This window comes from Nyctibius grandis, chromosome 11 (assembly GCF_013368605.1).
Source record: "Nyctibius grandis isolate bNycGra1 chromosome 11, bNycGra1.pri, whole genome shotgun sequence".
Taxonomy (NCBI): Eukaryota; Metazoa; Chordata; class Aves; order Nyctibiiformes; family Nyctibiidae; genus Nyctibius; species Nyctibius grandis.
The window spans coordinates 8297923-8322807 of record NC_090668.1 but is presented as its reverse complement, the minus strand read 5'-3'; the positions used below and the strand labels follow the sequence as shown (position 1 = coordinate 8322807).

The following is a 24885-nucleotide window of genomic DNA, read 5'->3' as shown; positions in this document are numbered from 1 at the left end:
CTCATCCTCCACCATATGCTTGGCAGATTATTATTTGAACCCTATTTTTAAGTCACTAAAACTGTCCAGTCTTTGGAATCAAAGGATACATTTCCAGTACTTCCTAGGGGAAAAAGAACAACTCAGTCAATTAAACATAACCCCACTGCAACTTCCAAAAATGGGGTGTTGTTTTTGTGGGTTTGGGTTTTTGTTGGTGTGAGGTTATTGGGGTTTTTTACGTAACGGATTTGGCAGGTAAATGCAATGTGTTGTACGAACACTGAAATGAAGATGCATGTACTGAATATTAAATAATACTCTTGCTCCAAATAGAAAATACTTTCTCCACTGCTTTTTTATTTACAGAGTTAAACTAAGTATTTAAGTGCTGATAGGATTTTGGATGCTGTTTTCCCTGGTCTAGCAGAGGCCAGTATTTCTCAGAAATTACTTTATATTCTGAAAAGAAACACAATGAAGAACTCCTACCACATTCTCGGTATTGCTTCATCACATCAACTGAAACGATCTAGATACAAAGCCAAACGAGAAAAATGGGGAATACTAGAATACAGTGTTTACAGGCCATAAAGTTCTAACTATTCTGGTCCAAACTCTGACTTACAATTTAAAAATACCAGTCTTATGTGCATCTTTCTTACGAATAATGGGACTACTCTTTTTTCCCCCTTCACTTATATGCTTCTGAACAACATTTATTGTCCTACAGTAAGCTCACACAAAATAAAAGTTACTTTTAAAGGGTGCTGAAAAGCTTAACAATTAAGTTTTCTGAAAGCAAAGGAGCATTTGATACTTACCCTGTGGTGATAGCGAGGATCTGAAGTAGTCTTGTACTGGCTACTTTCAAAGCTGTACTGAGCTGAGAAATACCAGTTTTGGGCAGCAACTGCAGTGGCTGTCCTAACATGGTGTCCGTGCCACACAACTGTGATAGCACATTTAGCAGACCAGTGGAAATGGCCAAGGAGACATCAACAGGCTGATAGTGTACGCTTAGAGCAAAGACTGTTACCAACAGAAGACGCTGTTGTGCTTCTAAGATTAGAACAAAGTTGTTTTTAATTAATAAGCTGTTTAGAGTAAGAATACTAAGACAGAAGAACAGCAGATTATTTTTTAAATAAAATTTAGTGCATTAAATTATCAAGTAAACAGTTAGCCTTCTTTGTCAGACACTTCGAGGTAGTCTTTCTGATGTATCATTGTAGCCTACTTTAACTCAACGCAACCTCTATGTCAAGGTCTTCCATGGAAGAATACCATGTACATCTATTTTGTGATGTACATGTTCTGAGGCTAAACCTCAAAACAGAATCTTCCCTCTAGCATAAGGATAAGTGTGTGAAACAATTTTCTACTTGTACTTCAAGTCGATGCTCAAGAAATGTCTTTCAGTTCCATTTTAATTGTAAGTGAAACAACAAAACAATTCAGGTAAGAATGCCCATTAGGCTCTACCAACAAACTAAATTACAGAACTCTCTTCTGTACTGATGCTCTTGGTCAGTGCATGTACAAAAGCACAAAGAGGTGCAGAGTCCCAGCTACCCCTTAAGGATAGAAGCACACAGCAATATCTGGGTATCGAAGGACAGGAGAAAGGGCTTTCAAAACAGGCAAGATGCCCTGTTCTTTGGTTTTGGGTTTAAAGAAGTTCACTTGAACAAAGGAAAAAAGATTGCAGACTTTTCATCAGAAAACTGCTTATCCCTGAAAAACCTAAAAATCACTTTGAAGTGCCGAGACAGGTGACTGTGGAAGATTGTGGTATGTGGAATAGAAAGGCTGAGAATACTTAAAAGTCTTAAAATAAAAAGGCATCACACTTGAAGAAAATTAAGACACAAAAATGTTAAAAAGCTTCCCTTTCTTAGGAAAAGAAGTCAGAGAGATACTTCAATGAGTTCTGCTCACTAATATCAAAGCCTGCTTTGTTAAACATATAAGCTGTTGCATTATATATCGGAGGACATCTTTTGCAAATCTCGTTTTCACTTACCTATGTGATGCTTATTAGCTTGCAGAGCTCTTTCTAACGTAGCAGATAATTGCTGGTAAATTTTGTGCACAGCCACCTGGATTTCAATTTGAATACTTCTCTTAGCTGCTCTGATACCATCCTGGACCAAATACATAAATATTATAAGGACTGACACACTTTTATCACCCAGTTATTGAAACAGCAGAAACCATTAAAGCACATACCTGGTAGTGATGCAATCTTACACTCTCTCCTTTGGCGCCTGCATGTCCTACAGTGCCCAAACCAAAGCAGCCAGCAAGAAATTGTAGTCTAACAGAAGTAAGCAGTGAAGACGACTGAAATCCTGGTACTTGACGACTTCCCATTAATGGCACACTGCCTTTTTCCTCCATCCCTGACAGAAGCACTAAAATCTGATGAAGTGCTTCCAGACGAAGCTAAGAATAAAGGCAGGCAAAAGACAGTACTAAGTAAGTAGCAAGTATCCTTAGAAATTAGAATTAGATCATCTTCAACCTTAAGCGAGAACAAATGAGGCAGCTGTTTTCTCCTCAACACTTTTTTTTAAAAAAGAGAATTATTTAAGATTCATTTTAGAGTTTATTTACATAAAGTTGCCAGTTCCAGTTAAGATATTTTAACAGAAAAGAGAAGAAAAATGCCCTTAAGAGACAGAATTTGGACAAAGTTTTAAAAAAAAAAATCCATAAAATGAGTATAATGTATGAAGAGTAAGAAAAGGTGTTAAACTGAAACTTACCTCAGCCCTCAACTGCTGCTGCTCCATTGCAATTATTGATGCTTGTGGACTGGTGGACATACTTTCCTCTGGTTCCTTAAACCCTGGTGAGTTTCCCACGTCCCCACTCACAAAGCTGACAACATTTTCAATCAAAGTATGAACTCCAAGGGATCTTGAGAGATCAAAATCGGACTCAACAAATGAGTAGGAGGAAGTGTATAACCAATCTCTGCTGTGTTTCAGTCGAGCCCATGAGTCGCTTAAAGGTTCCACTTGACTGTGTATTGCTCCTAAAGATATACACAATGAAGTCTCATAAATTCCAATTCACCAGGTAACACATTCTGACAATAGGTAAAGACTGAACTGCTGCTATTCATACAGGTGGAAAATGGATATTCATGTTAATTATACCATGCATTAAGCAACTTAGAGCAAAACACTTGATTTAAATTTACAGCAATTTCCCTAAAGGAAAGGCTGTATTTCTTTTAATTATGTTAAGCAGTATTGCAACACGCTGCCATGTGAGAAAACAAAAAGATAGAAGCCACTCAAACCGCTCAGCTTAAAGCTAGAACACTGAATAAAAATGCTTTGCAGCTAAATGACAAAATAGTAAAGAAAAGATCTGCTACAACAGAAATTGTGCACTTTGGATATTTATTTTAAGGTCCAACCACAAGAGTGTTTTTTGATTTTAATCAAGTCATCATATATTTTATAGTTTTTGAAAAAGCACAGTGTTATTTTGGATGAAATATTTACAGAATTCATGATTGCAGATGGGAACAGAGAATTTTTATTTTAGACTAACAGCGAACATTTACTTTGTTATGATTCAAGATAAACAGATACATCTATATTAAATACTATCTACAGCACGTATCAGATCTGTCTTCATCATCTGATAATTTCAAAGTCTATTTTCAAGTATTTCCTATTACATCAGCATGTCATTACACTACCTGAAACTTCACCTCCAGTAATAAATGTACTTCTTCAAATGAGCATCAGTCACCAGTCTGCAGCACTGGAACTTTTTTATCACCACACGTTTGATCTCATTTCCAAAAGAGTTTTGCTAGAACTCTACCCCTGGCACAAATGAGCGCAATGTCACTGAAGTCATATCTTCATCAGCAGTTAACTGACACACATCAGTTAAATATATGTATCAACACAGAAGTTGGTATTTTCTTGTTTTTGTAAATGCTGTTAGCCGATTTGGAGCTATGCACGGTATTACAAGAGGGCAGACCCAGCGCAAAAGAACTTTCCATCTGGATAGATGGGTAAATGTCTGGAGACCTATGTGGAAACCTAATGTATGTTTATATTATCTTTGAAATTCTTGTTTGAATTATCTTAAATAATCTACATAAAATTCTTAAACATTAATGTCTCTTGTGCACAATGAGCTACAGATATAATTTGGAGAATCACAACCCATTCACAGTACTCGTACAAATCTACGCCTACAAATCTCACATCGGTGAGGCTGAGTTCCAATGGTAACAGCTGGATACTAGTTTCAGGACCTCCTTTAAACATTGCCTACCTGCAGCAGCTCTGTAAGCAGCTGCTCTTCGAGCAAGGAAAGACACACACATCAGTTTCTGAACTTAGGACAACTTTCCTAGCAACTATTCTACATGATTCTCTTCCTGAGGTGAAGACAAAATGCTATTATTCTGTCAAGCAATCTGCACCTGCAGGTCACAATTTGCACCTTCACACAACTTACAAATTCCAAATACTGTGAAATTTTGCTTTTCCTTTGTAAATTGGGTAGTTAATCTCCATTTAGCTGCCAAAAAGTTTAATTGTCAGGGCTATGAATTACGAATTATGAAAACCCATTCACATTCTATTTTTCTGTAAATAGTGTCCATGTGCATTTGCCTGCACTCCTTACACTTGCTACTAAACAGACTGCAATGGCTTCAGAAAGAACCATCACAGTACTTGGGTATTATTAGGTATTTGACAAAAATATACGCACACAAATTTATTTTGGATAATGCAGAGATTAAGTTTAAACACTACTTTTCAAAGTGTGATCTAATTTCCTAATTTCTGCTCGTTTATGTAACGCAGGAATATTACCTGGTTTACAGAGAATAATCTATTTTGTCTTGTTTACTATGGAAGAATTTAAATAAATTCTGTTACTCAATTTTACAGTTTATACCTGGTGACAATATTTAAAACAAAAGACAGATACCACCTTACCCTAAGTTTAATAATAATTCGTATAATACTTGTTTTAAAGCTCTCTATTAAAAACTAAGTTATATGCTGAAGTGGCAGGTGAGAAACATAAGATAAATATGTTTATTTATCTTAGAGAGTAGAATAAAAGGGTGCTAAAATACTCAGTTTCATGCAGGAAGGAGTTTCCTAGCATATACATGGTGAACAGAGCCCAGGGGAGAGGACAAATGAAGCCTCAGATTTCCTACAGGAAGCATAGCTGAATCACTACCAACTCTACAAAATGTTGTCTACATAGCAACAACTATTTCAAGAGCCTCCCTTAAGCCCTACAGTCTTTCAACAGCAGGAGAGCTTAAAGCATCCCAAAGTGACGCAAGCTTCCTATCCGCTACCTGCCCTACGCTACGCTACGCTACATGTAGGAAGCACAGCACAGAATCCAAGTATTGGTAAAGAAACAAAAAGCAATTCCAATGTCTTAAATCACAAGCTGTAGGAGACCTTTCAAGGATTAACAGAACATCAGAAGAAAATTCAGTTTTGACAGTCAATGGATCTTGTAAGAAAAAAACCCCACCATATATTAATAAAAACCTAAACTATTTCATATTTGAAAAAAAATGATATCGTAGCTAATCATTTTAGTATTAAATGCAGGAATGTTTAAATATAAGAATAATTTAAAATTGTTTCAAATTAGGAGAAAAGTCCAACACTTATGAAATACAGTTTAAATGTAAAACAAGAGAAGTTATAAATGAAGTACAGAGTTTAAAAACAAAGATGTCAGAAGTCAGTCGTATACTTCAGAATTAAAAACATTTAAGAATTAAGGCACACAAAACTAAAATATTTCTTTTTCCTTGAAGGTGTTAAATATCAATAGAAGAATCAAAAGTATGATTGTGTATCAGAGCTTAGCTTGATTCTGTGTAATTTCAGTTACACAGAATTGATTGCAGCTTAGCACTTCCATAAGCCTCTACTAACACATGAACAGAGTTGCACATAAGAATGAACTTTAAGCTTACAGTAAAAAAAAAAAAAGTTTACTTGTCCTTATAAGCCAGCTTGTAACAATGAGTTTTCTAAATGAATGTGGCACAGCTGCAATACACACTTTATAAAACATAAAATATGTAGGGAAGCTATAAAGACAAAAAAATAAACATGCCATCAGTTACTTGCTTGAAGCTCTTCTTTTTTCTGGGGCTCAACTGGCCAAAAAGGAGTAAATACACTACACCACACGAGAATCAGAAGACAAAAGCAGACATTTGAAACAGAAGGTAACATATTAATAAAATATCTTCCTTATTTTATTTTGTCTTAGACTTAAATGATCAGTCTCATCTCAATCAATACAACAATACATCAAGCAGCAAAGTTGGGGGAAAAAAATATTTAGTCTTGTTTTGAATTAGCATAGCCTAGGTTACAGACTTTCTAAATTCTCTGCCTTCTTTTCAGGGGAAAAAAAAAAATTATATCCCCTTTAACACAGCTATATGCACACACCAAGACATGTTTACATCCCTTAGTCAAACACGATCTTTCAATTTCAAAATGCAGAACTCATATTATTACAAGTACACAAAATTATTTCAATTTATTTTGGATTTCATTTAAGTTACTGCTTTTTTCAGAGTTGCCCAGTTGTGTTAGTAAAGTACTACAATACACACAAGCACACTGAAATTCAGTGAACTAAGATTTACGTGAAGTAAGAAAATCCAAGACTGGAAGACTCTCATTTATCTGTCTGCTGCTGTGTTTATGAGTGCACTGCTAAATACACATTTTTTAATGTCAAGTATCTAATGCAGTGTACAGTATCCTGCAGGCACTGTACAGGATAGGTACAGCACTTTGAGGCACACTCTTTGGATCTGCAAAATTGAAAAACGTGAATCTAAGCAACAAAAAAACCCCAAAGGGCTCAGATATGAGGGGAAAACATTAACATGCTCATCACCCCTTATGGCAAAAGTATTGAAAAACACTTTTTCTGCAGGAACGGAAGGAAAAGTTTACTAATTCAGAAATAACTAAATAATAGCAAGGAACAAAGATACTCAAAGTATCCTCAGCCTGAAGTAGGAACACTACAGTCATATTTCTGAACAGATACAATAAATGAAGGAAGGTGGCAATTAGATTAAAGCTTGAACTGAGTGGCTAAGACATGGAGTAAAAAGAGAGTGCTTTCCTTCCATACTCATCTGCAAGACCCCAGAAACAACTTACAGTATTAGTAGTTTTTCTACTGCTAGTTTTCTATATTGCAGTTTATGAATAGGAACAGCTTTCATACCATAAAAATCAGACTACACCAATAATGAGATTCAATTATTAAGAAAATGTGACCTGAATTTTGAATAACAAGTTGCTGCATTCAAAAAAGACAGAAATTCTAAGATAATAAGCCAATCCACTCCAGAGGGAATTACGCTCTTGCTTGTTACAAAAGAAGCACTCACTGATACCCTATATACACAACATTATTTTGACAACTTTGCAAGGATCAAATACTCTGCATAGAGTATAGCTAAGGATAAATTAACCCTACAAAACCTCAGCTGGAAACACCATGTGTGGCCATGGTTCTGTAACAAGTAGTGTGGTTAAATTCTAGTAAACTTGTTAAGAAGAGATGGGAGGAACCTCATGCTTGTATATTAAGAAAATTTTTTTAGTGAAAATTCCCTCTTACATTTCCAAAATAGGACAGCCTACAGGAAAAAAAGAAGGAAGACAAACAGAAAGGAAATTTCTTCAGGAAAAACACCCTTGCTTTCCAATTAGCTCTGCTTGTCAACCTCCTTCACGCAGTTTACGGAGACACACTTAAAAGAACAAATACTTTCAAGGGACTGCTGCAAACTGCAGTAAGATATTCTAAAAAACACATGTAAAAGGGAACACGACTGAATTTGTTGAATAATAACCTTCAACTGGAAGAAATGAGAAGTGGTTCCTGCGGTTGTTCTTTAAGACTCCACTTGTTCTTTCTCACCTAACACTGCCAACTCTACATTCATTCCAACAAAAATGTGAAAAGTTCAGTGTAAGTCCCTTAAAGCAACAATGGTTACAGCTGTTTTGTAGAAATAGAGACAAGAAAAATCAGGCGGCTTTATTTTATGTGAATTGCAATTTGAGAAGTGCTTCCCACGTATACTTCTGTTGTAACGCACGTAATGTTCTGCAATGTAATCCTCTGCACTCAAAACGGAGATCTCTCTCGCATCTATATAGTATACGTGTTTCCTTTCTCTCCTCCTCATTTAGAGGGGCATAAAACCTTCCACACGTCTTACACTCAAGAGCAGATCATACGTGGAAGTCCTGTGAGCACAAGGTACAAACATGCGTGTGGAACAAACATCTCAAAAAAACAGCTAACAAATGAAAACACGCTGCTTGTTCCTCACTAAAATGTCTAATGGTTGCTTCAGGGCAATATGACTTTGGTGGCACTTAAAAATCCAGTTAGAGAACACCTTGAGGAACAATGCTGTAGTCTTCTGTAGGTCATCTCTTCTACAGCTGTTTATTTGCCATAAACAGGAAACTAGGCTTTTTCTAATCCTTCAGTTCTTGACAAATGTAGCAAATTCAAATGCAGATAGTTCATTCTGATGGAAGTCCTTAATCTCTTTTGCCAGAACTCAGGATGGAGCACAGCATAATGTGAATATGCTATAAGAATTCAGATTTCTCCTATTCTTCAAGCTGAGGTAACAGTGAGCATAAATGTCCCCTTTATTAGTCACGGCGTATCACAAGAACAAAGACGAAACTGAAGGGGTTTCACCAGTCAAAACATCCTCGATAGGTACTGTAGTATCTCTAGCACTACAGTGTGCTAGCTATCTTACAAGGGGTGGACAATCCAAAATGGCTGCAAGCTACATCTTCACCAAACACTGGGGCATGCTTCAGTTCTAGAAGATCAACTAGGATTCACAAAACCAGACATTTCATAAGAAATGAAAGACCTTAAATAGCACTGAGCTGAACAGCTCATCTACTTGATCATACAGATCTTTATAGAGCTTTTCCTGACCTCAATATAAGTATCAGGAATGTTTCCCTGTAAATGCACCCTGCATTCACTGGATGAGTCTGGTACTGGGTATCGACCAAAACTGTTTCATATATCATCCAGATCAAGCAGAAAAGTTTTCATTATTGTATGCTAACTTCCAGTTGCTACAACCAGACAAAAAAATCTCTAAGTATCACGGGACAGCAAATAAGTTCTCCAGTATCAGAAAACAGGTATCAGTAGATGTTGTCACAGTGTTCAGTTTGCAAATAAGCTATTTGAGCTTCTTTAGGTTCTGGATACATCAACTGCATTTACCCCTACTTCTCCTCAGTGTTACACATCTGGTGCAGAACCCTCTTCTGTAATAAAAAAGCTTCTATAGACTGGTTGGTTGATAAAGTCTATTCTTGCATTATTCCTTATTTCCTGGAGCCTGTGATCAAAACAACCTCATCAGTCTAACCAACAGTTCAGGAACCATAATTCCTAAGATATACTGTATCTCAGATCTAACCCAAGATGATTTCCTGGATTACTTTTAGGATATAGAGGAAAGCAAGTGAAGAGTTCTGTGCCCGATTAATGGCAAAGCTAAAAACAGTGGCTTCAAAGAATATATCGCAGATCAGAGTGATGACAGAGGCTATCAGATCCTCTAACACTGAGAATGCCAACATACATCCCACTGTCACAGCTCTACTAAATTTCTTTACTTGCTCAACTGGTTCAATTGGTTATCCATGTACAAGAAATTCCTTTCCACATTCTTTACAAATTGAAGTGTAATGAGTGCTGCCACTGATAGTTTGCTTTATAATTCCAAGAGACTTTAAAAAGCAAGCAACCTCTCAGTACTGTGCTTAATGATGAAGGCTACTAAACTAGAACTCTTATGTTACCCTAATAGTATTAAGGCTTAAAGCATATCATAACCCAACCTAATTCCTGTTAACCTCTTTGCAAGATTTTTACAGATACAATAGGCATAAGTCGTGATTCTACCAGAGACTCTGCATCATCCAGAGTGAAGTGGGACTTTTTGGTCTCTGTGCGAACAAACATCCTTTGCTCCCTCCACTACATTCTTTGAAGAAGCTCAATGAGATTCCCCAGAATGAAGCAGCAACAAAAAGCAGTACAAAAGCTAAAAATCTGATTTATATTGGAGTAATGGAAGAAGCAGTTGCTTGGTTCTGTAGGTGCGCTGGTGTTGAGAGGATGCAAAAATTGAAGCAGTATTTTCAGGATACAAGTTCTCCATGTTCAAGCACATTTTATGGTAAAAGTTCATTGTTAGCACAAGAATAGAGCATTCCACTTGATAGTGAACTTCGCTGCCAATTTTTTCTTCCTGAAGTCACGCGAGTGAAAACAGAAAGCAAGTTCCTAATTCTCTTGACCTCACAGAACTCCTCACCTGCTTCAAAAGATCACCACAATTACAGAAACTAGAATAAGTAGTTATAACCTAGGAAATACTATAACCAAGCCACAAAGCAACAGAGCTTAGCACAACAAACAGTACGTAATAATTATTTTAAATTTTATTTTTAAATACTTGGTTTTAAGATCCTGATTGCCATTATGTTCTGTATTTAACTGCAAACACATTTTAACTTAAGAAATACTAACCTATCAGGTCAATATTCACTAGGTAAAAAATAAAACTTACCCCTCTTTCTGTGTGATGATGCCAAATCCAAATCAACATTTCGTCTTCCACTCTAGATTAAAAGATAATAAAAGCCTCATTTCTTTAGGTGACCGTAAGTGATGCATAATATTTGAGTATTTAAAATGCATCCCTCATCCATAAAAGCTAGAAAGTTAACAGAGCTACAATAACTTCAATCGTTTTTTTTAGCACCCTTTCTCTTCACAATGGTGGTTATTAGAAGAGTTCTCTATACCAAAACACAATACTAAACAAATGTTTAAGAGGTACTTGGCACCTAAATATTACATTGCCAACCTCTAAATATATAATGCTAGTTTACTTACCAATGAATAACCTTCCTCATCTGATTCTGGCTGAGACAAATCAGATTCACTTCTTGACTTCATCAGTCTGTAGTTTGAGTTTGCATGCATTGAGCGACTTTCTGCAGTAAGACTTTCACTCCTGCTTCAGGTGCACACAAATCCGTGTGCACACACACACACACAGAGAAAGAAAATACTGCTATTAGGTAAAAGTAAGAGTTGATAGTCAAATTTAGCAGGTACCACAGTTTTATTTGGGAGCATACTATCACAAGACCACACCAAAGAGGAAAAAAAAAGTGGTCTGATGGCTCCAATTATCATCCTTGTAATGAGCGTTAGTAAACTTTGTTACTTCTTAACACCCTTATTGGTCAACTGAACAAATGGCAACCTCAAATGACTGATCATTCAAGTGCCTTGGTAAGTATTACGTACGGTATACAGAAACACTTCTGAGCTGAGAGGACAAGAAAACAGAGACAGAGTAAGTGGGTGAAAAAGCACCGAACTTCTTAAAAACCCACCCATAAAATGCATCCTAAAGTTGGTATGCTGGAGATGAAAACCACTTTGACAACGACAGAGGCAGCCACCCATGCTTTAGGGACTAGATTTCCAAAAAGAGGCAAAAAGAATAAAAAGGTACTGAATATATATATATAATCTCCCTCTGAACTCGCCATCAATATCTTCATTTAAAATATGAGAGCAGAGTTTCTGTACACTAGAAGCTTAAGCAGACTCAGGCGTTCACTAGTAGCACCCGCTACACAATTCCTTTGCTATATTCTAATATACACACACAAAGACCTCTAGAATAAAAGTTTAAATGGTAAAGCTTAGAATAAAACTGTGTTACCAAAAATATCCCAGGTTATTAAAATTAAAATACATTATGTAGTACTTATACTATTTAAATTATACACTTCTCCAATTCAATGAACTGTCTGGCTTTATTTTGTTATTCTCCTATACCTAATAACCGTGTCTTGTACATGTCAACGTTAGGAATATTTATAAAAATCAATCATGAACAACACTTCTTTCATAACAGGCTTTGAAACTTTTGCCTTCAAACATATCCTACAGATTTTTTTTTGGACACTACAACATAGGACATTGGTTCAAGAAAATACAAACATGGTAACAAAAAATCCACACACATAAACAAATTTTAGGACAAATAAAGAATTTTTCCAATTACCTCCAATTATTTGCACACCTGATGATCTGGACTTCATTACTATTCATCACTAAGCCCAACTTTGAAAAGTAAATATGGTCCACATGGAATAAAACTCCTAAGTTTTAGTTAATGTGGACAAAAAAAATGAGAAAAATCACTATTCTGAACGAAAACATAACATTGCTCTAAGCAAAAATCTTCTTTTAAAAAAAATCCTTAGAATCCTCAGAGGAAAAAAATGAGGTTATTTAATCAGTTATCAAGGAAGCAGAGAAGAGTTAACTATTCTAAGCAGTCAGCAAATCCCACCTTGTCATGAGTCCGATCCCCTCGGAAGTAGTAGAGGGAGGTTGCTGTAACTGTCCATCCTCCCTTCGTTTCTGGAGCTCCTTGATAACAGGGCTTACTCCTAAGATCAACAAGGCACATCTGTGGATCACAGAGTTGCATGCAGCAGTATACACATCTTGACCTTCTGTCAGATCAGTGCTGATTCTTCGTTCCTGCACAGACTGAGGTGGTGGGTCATCAAGTCTAGTCCCTGTCCCAGTGTTCATCCTATCTCGATCCCGACTGCGAGCTACTTCACGGGCTGATAGGAAACATTGAAATATTTCTGTAACATGCAACACAAAAAGAAGGTCTTAACTTCTAGACAAAGCTACATAGAATGAAATATTCATCTACATCTTGGGCCAAAAACTGCCCCACTACAAAGAACAATGAATATTTTTCCATCAATAAAAGAATACATTAATAATACAAAACTATAAAAGAAGTCATGCTGACAGGTTAAACGAAGCATTTTCCCAAAGTTTAAAATGAAGACGACAATGCAATCTGACAACACACTAGACACACTTTCAGTGTCTTACTGCAACCCAACTGCTGTTTGAATAGCATCAAAGAAAGATTATTTCATGTTTGACTTTCAGCTAACATATATAAAGTAAAGCTTCTGTAAATCTGTATTCCAGACACCAGCATATCTGTAATTCAATACTGAAACAGTTTCAGGCTTTTATTAGCTTTCGTCAGTACAACGAAGATCCTATCAAAATTCTTAGCCTTCACTCTGCTTAATTCTGCTGTTGTCTTAGGTGCCAGATTCTTCTAAAGAAGCAGTGTGAGAGACCACATCACCTCTGTCCAAAGACCTAAAGCTCTCTTGACTTAATAATTTTCATTTCAAAGGTTCAGTTCCCCTTTGGAAAGGCAAAAGTAAATTCAGACACTTCCTTCACTGACATTAATAGTTACAAGCAGTAAGGCATCAAGGACACAAACTGAACTCTGCATGTCAGCTTCCCTTAGGATCTCCACTAAGAGTCATCATCCTGCTCATTTGTGCACATAACACTACTGTCTGTCTGCATATTTCTCGATACATTTCCTTTATTGTACCCAGAAACTCTGTCCAGGTAGAATCTGAGAACACTGAGCATTTGCTCAGGATAACTGCATATCAAGCAGCAAACGCATACTGCGTCTACTGAACAGGTAACACATGCGTACACCTTCTAGAACCATAAATCATCTCATGGATGTGCACTTCAACTCCGTACTACACTTTCAGAAAAGCCTACTGCGTTGTGGATATAACGACACATCATAGAGAAACTAAAGCTGTAACATACATTTTGGTCTCTAAGATTCCAAACAGGAATATGGGAGTCCTAGTGGGGAATATAAACACTGACAGCAAAATAGGTGATAACAGCAGAGGCTGGAAAAAAATAAACATTCTAACAGTATCCAGAAGAACAATATTTGGAAAAGAAAAAAAAATACATATCTATGGAAAATATTTCAAGTCAGTCAATTTTCTTTTTTAAGCTACATACATTCCACAGTAATTTTCAAAGGCTAACATGATTTCTGTCTTTGAGAACACTAGGGTAACAACAGAAAAAACAACTGAGTGGGACTGTATGCTGTTTCACTAAAATTGTAAAAATTAACTACCCCATTAAGCCTGATTACAAGCCCAAGTCAGTATAACAACGGTTTGCAAAGTTCACCTTTTTCAAGCTATCTTCTGAAGAATTACACAAGTTTTTTAGACAACCCATGAGAAAGTATTGCAAATAGTGTTACAAGTACCTAACTTTGACTAACACCTCAAAGTTTTTAATAGATTTAAGAAGAGATACTCAAAGATAGAACTGAATTCCAACTCAGTCAGCCCACTGTCATCAACAGCAGTTTTGTTTCCAGACTCCAGAATAACATTACCCTTCAAAGCTTGTTGCATACAAGATTAACACATACAAACACAGCAAAAATTCTATGTATAAATACTGATGAAAACTCAGAGATCTATTGAACAGAAGTTCAGAGAAAACAACATGAAACCTCTTAGTCTTGTAGACAGTGCACATAAGAAGTGTTGGTTTATGTCAGATGCCCTGAGAATTGCCCATAAAGGCAGACCACTCGCCTAGCATTCACATTCTCTTGTATCAAAAGACTTTTCTGACGCAATAAAAGGACCGCACCATTTTATAAAACTAAACTTCTCACAATCTTTATGCAGACAAATCTTTCATCATCTTTTAAATAACTTCTCCATTTTACCTCAGAGTCAAAAAATATATTGTCCTTCCAAAGCACATTACATTATCAACACACATAACTAGCACTTACTACCAGCTGTCATAACTTCATGTTCTCTTTCCTCCTCTTCATCTTCTTGTTCTGGGTGTCCTCCTTCTCTGTCACGTTCTGCCTGCTCCTCCATTTCCGCTTCTTCATCAATTGTACGAGTAAAAGAATGCTCTTGAGTATCAACATCAGCAGATTCTTGGTTATCTAACATCTTGATTAAAAAATATATATATACAGTGAAATTAATTCTCACCAAAATAAAGATGAGCATAAAAGGACACAGGTGTTTAATAAGTTTTTTTCCTATCAAAAAGACACTTTTGATATTGTGTGAAACAAACAACAAAGCTGTTTTCATTCAAGGCTTTAAATACATAAGTTGGAAAATCTAATTTTCCTTTCATAACTGTCACTCAGATTATTTGAAGAAAAATGTCTCCTTGTAATGCTTGCTTAGACTCTATTGTCAAACTTTGACACTTCAGCATCAAAGCCTTTAGCAACCACATGCTGTTGTCTCATAAAATTTTCTCCCTTTAAAAAGGACATGAATATGATAAAACTTACTTTGATGGACAAGATTTTGTTACTTAAAGTGATACCAAATGTGGTCCCATTTTTATTCTTAACAGTCCTGAACTTGCAGTTCTTTTCCTCCCTTTTATTTCAATGAAATTCAACAGATGCACGCCCCAAGATCAAAGACGGGCATATGAGGTGCACAAGAAGAATAACAGTTTTAGAATTTGAATTCAAAAAATCTTTTTGTTTGAGGGGATATTTTTGGGTTGATGCTTTTCTTCAATTTGAGGATATGAGCTGAAGTGTCAAAGTTTGACAACAGAGTCTAAGTAAGCATACTATGCAAATGCAAACCAGCTATTTTTCCCAGTAGTATTAAATCTGAGATCTCCCTGAAGCAACAAATCTACTGCATACATTTAGATTTGCCGTATTGCATCTGCACAATAAGCTTGAGGATTTCTGGGAGTAATGGAACTTATTGCACACACACAGTACCTGATTGTCAGCATAGACGACAGCTACAACATGAAGCAACAGATTTATTACATGCGTACAAAACGACCACCTTGTGTATGTTTGGTAAGCCAGAGAACCACCACGGTTCAATATGCATACTGTCCTGTGTACACACACTACACCCAATGCTTTCAGAAGTGCTGAATCTCTCGCAGGTATGTTAACCCCCTAGCATAAAAAAAGAAGGGGCAAAGACACATATCCCCTTAATGTTAATTAAAACGAGGAAACAGACCTACAAGATTTTAAAAAGCATCACTAGTGCTTTACAATATAGCTAAAAAGCCTCATAATCCTGACATCACATGAAAATTTTCTTGATTAAAAATATCCCACTTGTCGACTGTAAACAGCAATTAGAAATCCTATTAGAGAATCCCTAATCCTACTTGAAGAACTATCTTATAATGCCTAACAGTCTCCAACCCTGAGTAATTCAATGAACACCTCCACCATCAATTCTGACTTGGCTTAATAAAATGATTCAGAAGTTGCCACCATGCTAGTTTCAGGCCCAGTCCTATCATGTCTACCATTCATGTAGGACTGACAAGGACAAGCAGCCTTAAGATAATGTTAGGACTAAGAAGAGAATCTGGCCGGGGTGGAAGGAAAAAGGGGTGAGTAAGGCAGGGAAGGGGAAGAGAGAGGTACAGATAGGGACAGAGATCAGAGGCCCGGATAACTCAGCTGGGTGCAGGAATGGCAGCCAGACTAAGCTGTAGCCTGGTCAACACAGCTAAGTAATCTACATCTAAGTTGTAAGCTTCTATGGTACAGCATACTAGTGCTTTGTTTACAGGTAAAAGTAGGCTTCAGGCTGTGCTTGACTCAAATATTGTCAATCAATCATTTGCTTCAACTGATTTAATACCACGTGTACTACAGATTAATGGACTCCTAGTTACACATTGTCCATTTTCATCTGAAAACCAGAAGTTTTTCAACAAGGTAGAACAAAAATAACGGCAACATATATGAAACTAACATGATGTAATTTTTTCTTAATACACAGTAAAGCCTGAAGAACTGAAAAGAGATTTAGAAAAAGAGATTTACAGTCTTACCCATCTGTCTCTTGAGGATGATCTAGTCTGAATAAGTTCCATGTTCTTGCAGGCAAGTAAGCGACTCCGAACTTTATATACACAACGGTACACTTCTGCCAAGGCTTTGCCAGGCTGGTACCTACAAAAAAGAGACCCAAAAAGGAAAAAAAATCATACAAACTTTCTTTTAAAACTTGAAGCTGAACTTTTAAAAGCAGCTTTAAGTTACTTGCCTGCTCCCACCACAAGCTTGAGTAAGTAAACTTGTATGTTTCAGAAGAGCTGCAAGGACAAATCTGGACACAGTATCTAGGAGTGATTCATTACTTAAAGTTGCAGTATCCCAGTCTGAAAATAGAAAGGATTCATCAAAACTGGCTACTGTTTCCAACAAGCAAATATATTTTCAATGACAATCATAAAAAAAAATTAACCCCATTTAAATCTTTCAATTTAGAAGTAGTTTTAATGCTTAAGAAATAAGTTTAGCATCAATAAAGCATAAATACACTGCCTCAGCCAAACGTGTTTTGGTCTGCTCAAGGTACTAAGGTCTAACAGTCACCCAAGGGCATGCACACAAACTGCCACCAGAGACTCAAAGAGCTGAACTTAGGGTGTAACCTCTCTTCAGTTCTTTACTGAACTGGAGCTCTTCTCTTTACCGAGCCACTGATTTACGTGGAACTTGTTTAGAAACACACTATATTTGAGACTTACTGCTCTTTTACATGTGGTTGAAACCACATTCAAGAATTATTTCACAGACTCAACTTATGATGAAAAAGCCTTATCTCCAGTAGGAAAGCCAAATATTAATACAAGCACAAGCTTCACTGCTAGTATTAAAAAGAGCCATTTTCAGGTCTCAAAATTAAGGTTTGCCCAGTATTTTCAGAAATTGACTTTTTCAAAATAATTTTACCCCACTTTAAAAAGAAGCATTACAAAAATAATATTGTGCTACTATAAAATAACCAAACTGCCATCAAACCTCCACAAGGCACCATAAATTTTCATCGGGAAAAAAATATTACTGTCCCACTTCCTTACAAATATCTTCACAGCATTTCTTTCAATTAAATATCATCTACGAATCCTTGCAAACTTCTGTAGAATCACAGAAACTTACCTGGCCACACAAAGTTTAGTCTAACATTCTTGCTCCTGAGCAAGTTCCATTACTTCGCATTTGATGCTATGCTAACCATCACCACACAACTTTCAGTCAGCTCGTATTGTGAACAGAGCAAAACCACATCAACTTCTAAAATATCCAATTCCATAATCAAAATAATACATATTAGCCCATTAATCTCACATTTTGCAAACAGACAACCAGCATTTTTTATCTGGAGTTCCCACTTCTGTGGAATTCTGCAACAGAATTTTTCTATGTTGCTCCCAACAGGCACGCAACACCGTTTGCTGTCTTCTGGATCTGGCATAGCTTGGCCAGAGCTACAGAAATTATCTCTGGCAGAAAATTATCTCTGGATCCAGAAGAGAGTTACAGGACAACCACAATGCTTAGTGGATCTCATTAAAAGGGCACCTGGGAAGCTTGTGCAGGAACTCAGATTTTAGGCAATAAGCATAAAGAACCATGAATATTGTCAGGCCAGCCTCCCAGGGACTTGAAAAACAAAAGATGACTTACCCCTTCACCCCATTCCTAACACATTTTGCAAGTTACTTTGCCTTCCCCCCATCTCCTCCCCATGTATTTTTCTTTTTAATTCCAAGTTTCACGCTGCTTTACTAGGAAAACAGAAACATCAAGAACTGAGTTGGGGAACATGACAATAAATTAAGTTTATAATCTCACAGAATTAAAAGTCGTTACCAAAGAAAATACAGGATTCTGATAGGCATGTAGTTGAAGCATGCAATATGCTCTTAACACACACGCAGAGATGTATTTTCAACATCTTACCTTTACTAACAGCATAGTCTTGCATACTGATCCAGAGGCTCCTCGCTGGCTCTTTTGTACAACCCAAGGCCAAATCAACATAGACAGAAATCTCAGGTCTCAGTCTATAATCAAATGGCTTCTGTTCCTCATTTCCAGATAGGGCCACTTCTAATAAGGAGCTCATGCATTTGTCTAACAGAAGGGAAATACTTAAGAAGTGAAACTCCACAAATTTTGAGGATTATACGCACCTGTCTAAAAGCGTATAAAACAACTTTCACTCTCCACTTCATTTAAAAAAAATCAAGACATCTCATTGTCCAACTATGAACTCACGTTAGATAAGGAATAAAGTGACTTAGAGTTACATTTTACCTAAAACGTATGAGGATTTAGAAGCATTATCCAACTCTGCTTCAATACCGTAATTCTGTATCATTAATTCTACCTGAACTATATAGCCACACGCTTGCAATTATTGTATCTTCAGACATGGACCCATTTCAAAATACTATGTCTTGTAAATAAGTCGAAGTAGTCTACTCAGAATCAGACAAAGAAGGAGATGTGAACTAAGAGGAACAGGCCACAAAGAAGCGGAATCAAGTGCATTATTCAGATAGGAAGGCATGACTAGAAATCCTAATGCTGAGTCCTGTTAACACTTCTGGTAGATCAGAAGGATTGAAGATTGTTGTTAATAGTATTATTTCTAATTAATAAAAATTCCACTTTGTAAGTAGAATACAACTTAAGATAATCTTTTAAAATAATAAATATGAACAATGGAGCCCCTGGTGTGTCTGTTAAACGCTGAGCATCTAAGAGCAAAACATTTAAAGTTAACTCAGTGAAGTCTGTGTTACTTCTTTCACTAAGAAATTATGATTTTTTTTCTTCCATATGCATTTCTAAGATCCTTTGTAAACTACAGCATATACTTAAATATCTATTTTCCAACTTTTTGTACTACTATGTAAATAAACAAGAATGCTGAAAGACAAACCCATAATACATAGACTTGTTGAAACATCAACAGAAATTTCAAAACTGAACACAAATATTTACAATGACAATTAGACACTCACATTTAACAGCTTACCTAAATGAGGAATATCCATTTCCACTCCATCACTGAAAAGGGGAGTTTTCAACCAATAGGCTGTATCTTGTTCCTCAGGGGACACTGGAGGTCCTTGAAGCATGCCACCAAGACACCGCCCAATAAGCAAAGCTACAGTTCTCTCCAGATCAACAAGCCATACCCAAGACTGGGCAGGCTGTGGTAAGGGCACTCCAGCAGGATCAATTAATTCAGGTCCACCTAAAAGTATTAGCGATGAATCGTCAAATTAGTCACTGTTGCCCGGACGTTAAAAACAATTCCAAGATCAGTAAAATTAATGGCAGATCTTGTTAATACTTCCCAGCTAATAGCAGATTTGCTCCTCAGTCAACAACCTGTAAACTGAAGAAACAGCAGTCAGGACAAACAGTTTGCCCAACATTACAACCTCAGCAGCAGCAGAGGCCATCACCATTCGTGGTACAGCTGTTAATGAAGCAAAGGCTCTTTTAAACTCTGCCCAAGCACCTACTTTGTCCAATACGTATTTCTTTGCGTTCTGATAAACGTGCATAGATAAATGATACAACTGGAAGCAGCACTTAATAAAAGCAGAAAACTTTGCCACAAATACTAATTAAAAAGATCAATGAATGGCAAATAAGTATAGCATCTCCTATCACAAATTTCGGTCGCTTTATCTCTGTTCTTATATTTCTATTTCATTGGCACCAAAAATAATTGGTGGCACATATTCAGGAATTTAGCATGATTTTAAGTTAAAATTCTATTACACCACAAAATGGAAAGGAAAATTTAGACATAAAAGTAAACAGATCATGACAAAATTATCTATTAGCTGTGTCAGGTGAAGTTCAGATTGGACATTAGGAAAAGGTTCTTCACTGAGAGGGTCGTCGGTCACTGGAACAGGGTCCCCCGGAAAGTGGTCAGGGCACCAAGCCTGTCAGAGTTCAAGGAGCGTCTGGATGACGCTCTTAGTCATATGGTGTAGTTTTAGGTAGTCCTGTGAGGAGCAGCGAGTTGGACTCAATGATCCTTATGGTTTCGTTCCAACTTGAGATATTCTATGATTCCAAAATGGGTGGTTCTTTTACAAGTAAAGAATGGTATTTTCATGTATTACAAACTTAGTATTTTCAGTTCAATAATTTTTCCCATATTGCTCTTGGATTCCCACTAAAGTCAATATACGTTCTGAGTTGACAGAATAAAGAAGTTTGCCTGCAGCTCAAAATATTTCAGAGCACGGGATGTTAATACCTTTACAAATTTCAAAAGGAGATGTAGCAAGACACTCAGCTTAAAAAAAAGGGCCGTCTTTAAAGGGAAAGTTAAAGTTTCACTATAAAAAGGCGACACGCCACTCTATTTTTCAGATTAAAAGCATGTTAGTTATTACACTTACCATGAAGCGGCCACTGTAATTCTTGATCTTCTAAAAGGGCTGCAGCAGGTAACAGTCTATTAAGACGATCTAAAGGTGGCAACAGATCTAGCAGGTAACTCAACAAAGGCCGAGCTACTGACACTGGCAGTAACAATAATGAGTTGACAATCTGAGAGAGCATGCTACCAGCAGCTGACACATAAATTACATCTACAGAGGAAAAAAACCAAAAACACCCCTATCATTATAACTCAGAATATAATTATATTCCAAGAACAATTTAACAAGTCAGAAAGAATTGCATAAAAATATCTCAGCTGTCTAAAAATGTCTCAATTGTACATGTTGAATTGGGGGGTTTGTTTAATAATTATTAATCCATTCCATATTTTACTTCCACGCTTTTCAGTAATCTCAAAAAAAATGTACTTTTAAAAAGAGAAATCTAGAACTAATGAAACTGAAATAATAATGCAGAGAGACAATATTTTCTCTATTCTGTATTTTTCCTCTATGCAAAATGTTATATCAAAAACAGGAATCGGATGCTATCCTTGGATAGACATTCTCCTCCTTTGAGGGAGGCTTGGGATGTCTACTTTATACAGGAATAGGGAAAGTAAAGTATTTTATTATTCAAATCTAAACAAACAAGAACTGCCCTAAGCTTACAGTGCCACCATTACTGATTTTTCCATGAACACTTACCTCTCAGTTTTTCCCCAACACTACCATTCCAAGAGCTTTCCTTAAGCAGCGTTGCAGAACGGGAATAGATATCTGTAGCATGAGGCAATAAAAGCTGAAGGTGTTTGTGAAGCAGTGCCACACTGCTGGAATTCTAGAAGGAAACAACCAAACACAAGAATAATTCTGTAAATGTATTTAAGGGGTTCATTATTTAAATCACTTTAGCTTTCACATACTCAACAGCAATCTTGCAACATTCTGGTGCTCACGCATATTGAATAAACTTTTCCCTCCCTAAATGATGAAAATAAGGACACACACCTCACTAACACTGTTGATGTGGCAATAAGCCAGCAACTGTTTCTGCAGTGAACATAAAAGCTCATGAAGATGAGCAGGTTGGCTGTTTTCTGATGATGATGTACCCAGTAAAAATTTATCACTGTTTTTTTCCAGTTCTCCAAAGGCTTGGTCCTATTAAGACAAAAAGGTGAAAAAAATAACAATTAATTCTGTCTTCAAATGCTATAATACTTTACTATCGCCTTAAAATGAAGCTTTTTTACCTTTACCATGTGCACCTGTGATTACCAAAGAAATTGGATAATGTCAAGTGGATCATGGGATAACCAAACTTGAAACCGCAATCGTTTAGAATGTCACAGCAGTGATTGTGATAGCTGTCAAGCAAACATTTCTGTTCTAAAAAAGGTATTTTCAGATGCAGAAATATTTTTCATTTAACTCACCAAGGATAAATGGATGAAAGAACTCACTCCCCACCCTGATCTCCAAACCACGATATGTTAAAATAATTAATAACCCTTTAGAATTTATTGTGGGCTGACAAACAAAATGTTTCAGATTAGAATCCCTCCTTGCATTATCTGGGATGGCAATAGAAGAAGCAGAAGGTAGATGGCTGCTTGACTTCATTCTGAATTCTACTGAAAAAAACTGAGCTAGTTTCAAGTAGAAAATTCAAAGTAGATAGTTCAATCTTTACGACTGGTGGAGGTCTAGAGAAAAGAACAAAAAACTATCAACCCTCACCTTCAGGAGACAGGGATACTATGCCAGAGAAGTAAAAAAACTCTGATTTCTTTTTGCTGTTGTATTTAACTGGCTAGTTGAATAAAAAGGTGAGAGTCAGTTACTCGCTCTTACGCTCCCCTAAACTTTAAATCAGCCTCTACCATTATACAGCTAAGAACAACAATCTGTTTGACACAGTAGGTACACTAAGATGGCTGACCTGTACTTGCTGAACTATTATAAGGTAGTTACCCTAGAGAAGTTAATTAAACAGATTCATGTTCCTGGTGTTCACCTATCCTTCCCTGGTGGCTGAGATTATACTGACAAAAATGGTTCCATACAATCTATTCACTTGATGTGTTACATTCTATCTTCCAAAAAATTTTGAAGCCAAAGTAAGAGCAATAAAATACTTTAGTCTAATATGAAACCATCTACATTTACATAAGCCAAATAAAACAACAAATACCACTACAATAACATTAGAACCATAATGTTAGAGATGATTTAACTGATTTTAGTCCACTTCAGGACAAATATATATGGCAATGCTACTTTAGATAAACAAAAAGAGCATCATTTTCTGAAAGTGGGCAAAAACTTTTAACCCTTCTATGTATTCAAAATTCATTACCATTTTAAAAATAAATAAATAAATACATACTGTATAAAATCCCAAATTTCTTAGAAGAGTCTTCATTAAGATTTCAGCTAGATGAGTATCTGGATGACTGCTCTGGGCAGCATACGTTTGATCAGAGAGATTTCCGTAGCTGATACATAACGCAGAAGTTTCTGTGGCATCAGACGGTGAGCTATAGCCAAGCAGTGAAGCTACATGGGTGTGATCCTGCAAGCTTGTCAGAATAATATCCAACTGCATTCTCTAAAGAAAAATGTTCAGACACAAAAAACACTCTTTGTTAATGAAGATAAAATCATGAGCTAAGAAGAAAAAAGCATCAGGTGTAGTTACATAATAAAAATATTCTAATGAGATGTGAAAATAAGCTGGAGGACTTGACCAAAAAAATGAAAACACTTTTTTCTGCAGATCTGTAGTATTAGAGAACAGATAAATATATTGAATTATATGACTATACCTAGTAAAAGTCTGAGATTAAGAGAGAGAGATTAGACATCGGATCAAATGCTTTCTCCAGTTTGTCCTAGTCATCTGATTAGGGGGAGGGGGGGGGCGGGTGGGGAATTGTTCTAATCTATACATAGGAAAAAGGAAAAGGGTAAAAAGCAGAGCAAGCATACATTAGACCAAGGGAGGTGGCAGATGCAGAGTAATGACCTTCAGTTTCAGTATTGTTCCCCACTGTTGCTAGCTATGATTCCTGAAAAACCTAAACTTGCTCTACTCTAGTAGTTGTCAGGGGTTTTAGTTTGTACCAGTACTAATTTTTAGAAATCTTTAGGAAATTATAATCAGAAGATTCTTCTTCATAGTTTCAGTACCAGTGTAAACTGGTTTGTTCCATAGTTCATAAGATAAAGGATTTGACCCGAATCCTATGTATACAGAACTGAATAATAGTTTCTCTCATTTTTTAACCTGAGACTACTGCTGAAGCTTCAGTTCCTACTGCCCTCAAGGACAGGAACAGATGTTCCTTGAATTTCTTTCCTTCCATTTGTACAATATCAGGCAAGTATCCTAGGCTGCATTAATTCCTATTCTTTACATTCAAGAAAGAAAAAGGAAAAAAGGAACATCCCAGTCATCTTTGCAAAGTAGGGCGAAATCCACGTAGTAAAAGCATTATACAAGTATTCTTCCCAGAAAGCAGTTAATTTTCTGTTACCAAGACTTGTTAAATCAGGCTAGTATTCAAAAACATGTAACATTTAAACTTGTCTACATACGCTAACACAGCA

At 36.5% G+C, this 24885-nt stretch overlaps 1 protein-coding gene across 9 annotated transcripts in view; it reads right to left on the bottom strand.

Moving 5' to 3' along the window:
- HERC1 (HECT and RLD domain containing E3 ubiquitin protein ligase family member 1) overlaps positions 1–24885 on the bottom strand; it is a 101909-nt gene that overhangs the window by 44729 nt on the left and 32295 nt on the right. For 8 of the 9 annotated variants that reach the window (XM_068410945.1, XM_068410946.1, XM_068410951.1 and 5 more), the window contains exons 14-29: positions 23663–23884; positions 22282–22434; positions 21979–22111; positions 21289–21480; positions 19896–20117; positions 18812–18985; positions 17109–17223; positions 16894–17014; positions 14825–14996; positions 12488–12794; positions 11008–11128; positions 10679–10730; positions 2751–3022; positions 2212–2427; positions 2006–2126; positions 804–1041 (exon numbers count right to left, since the gene is read on the bottom strand). In XM_068410945.1, the coding sequence (XP_068267046.1) occupies positions 804–1041; positions 2006–2126; positions 2212–2427; positions 2751–3022; positions 10679–10730; positions 11008–11128; positions 12488–12794; positions 14825–14996; positions 16894–17014; positions 17109–17223; positions 18812–18985; positions 19896–20117; positions 21289–21480; positions 21979–22111; positions 22282–22434; positions 23663–23884 (2831 nt within the window). The remainder of the gene's footprint in view (positions 1–803; positions 1042–2005; positions 2127–2211; positions 2428–2750; positions 3023–10678; positions 10731–11007; positions 11129–12487; positions 12795–14824; positions 14997–16893; positions 17015–17108; positions 17224–18811; positions 18986–19895; positions 20118–21288; positions 21481–21978; positions 22112–22281; positions 22435–23662; positions 23885–24885) is intronic. The other variant, XM_068410949.1, reaches the window with a different exon arrangement.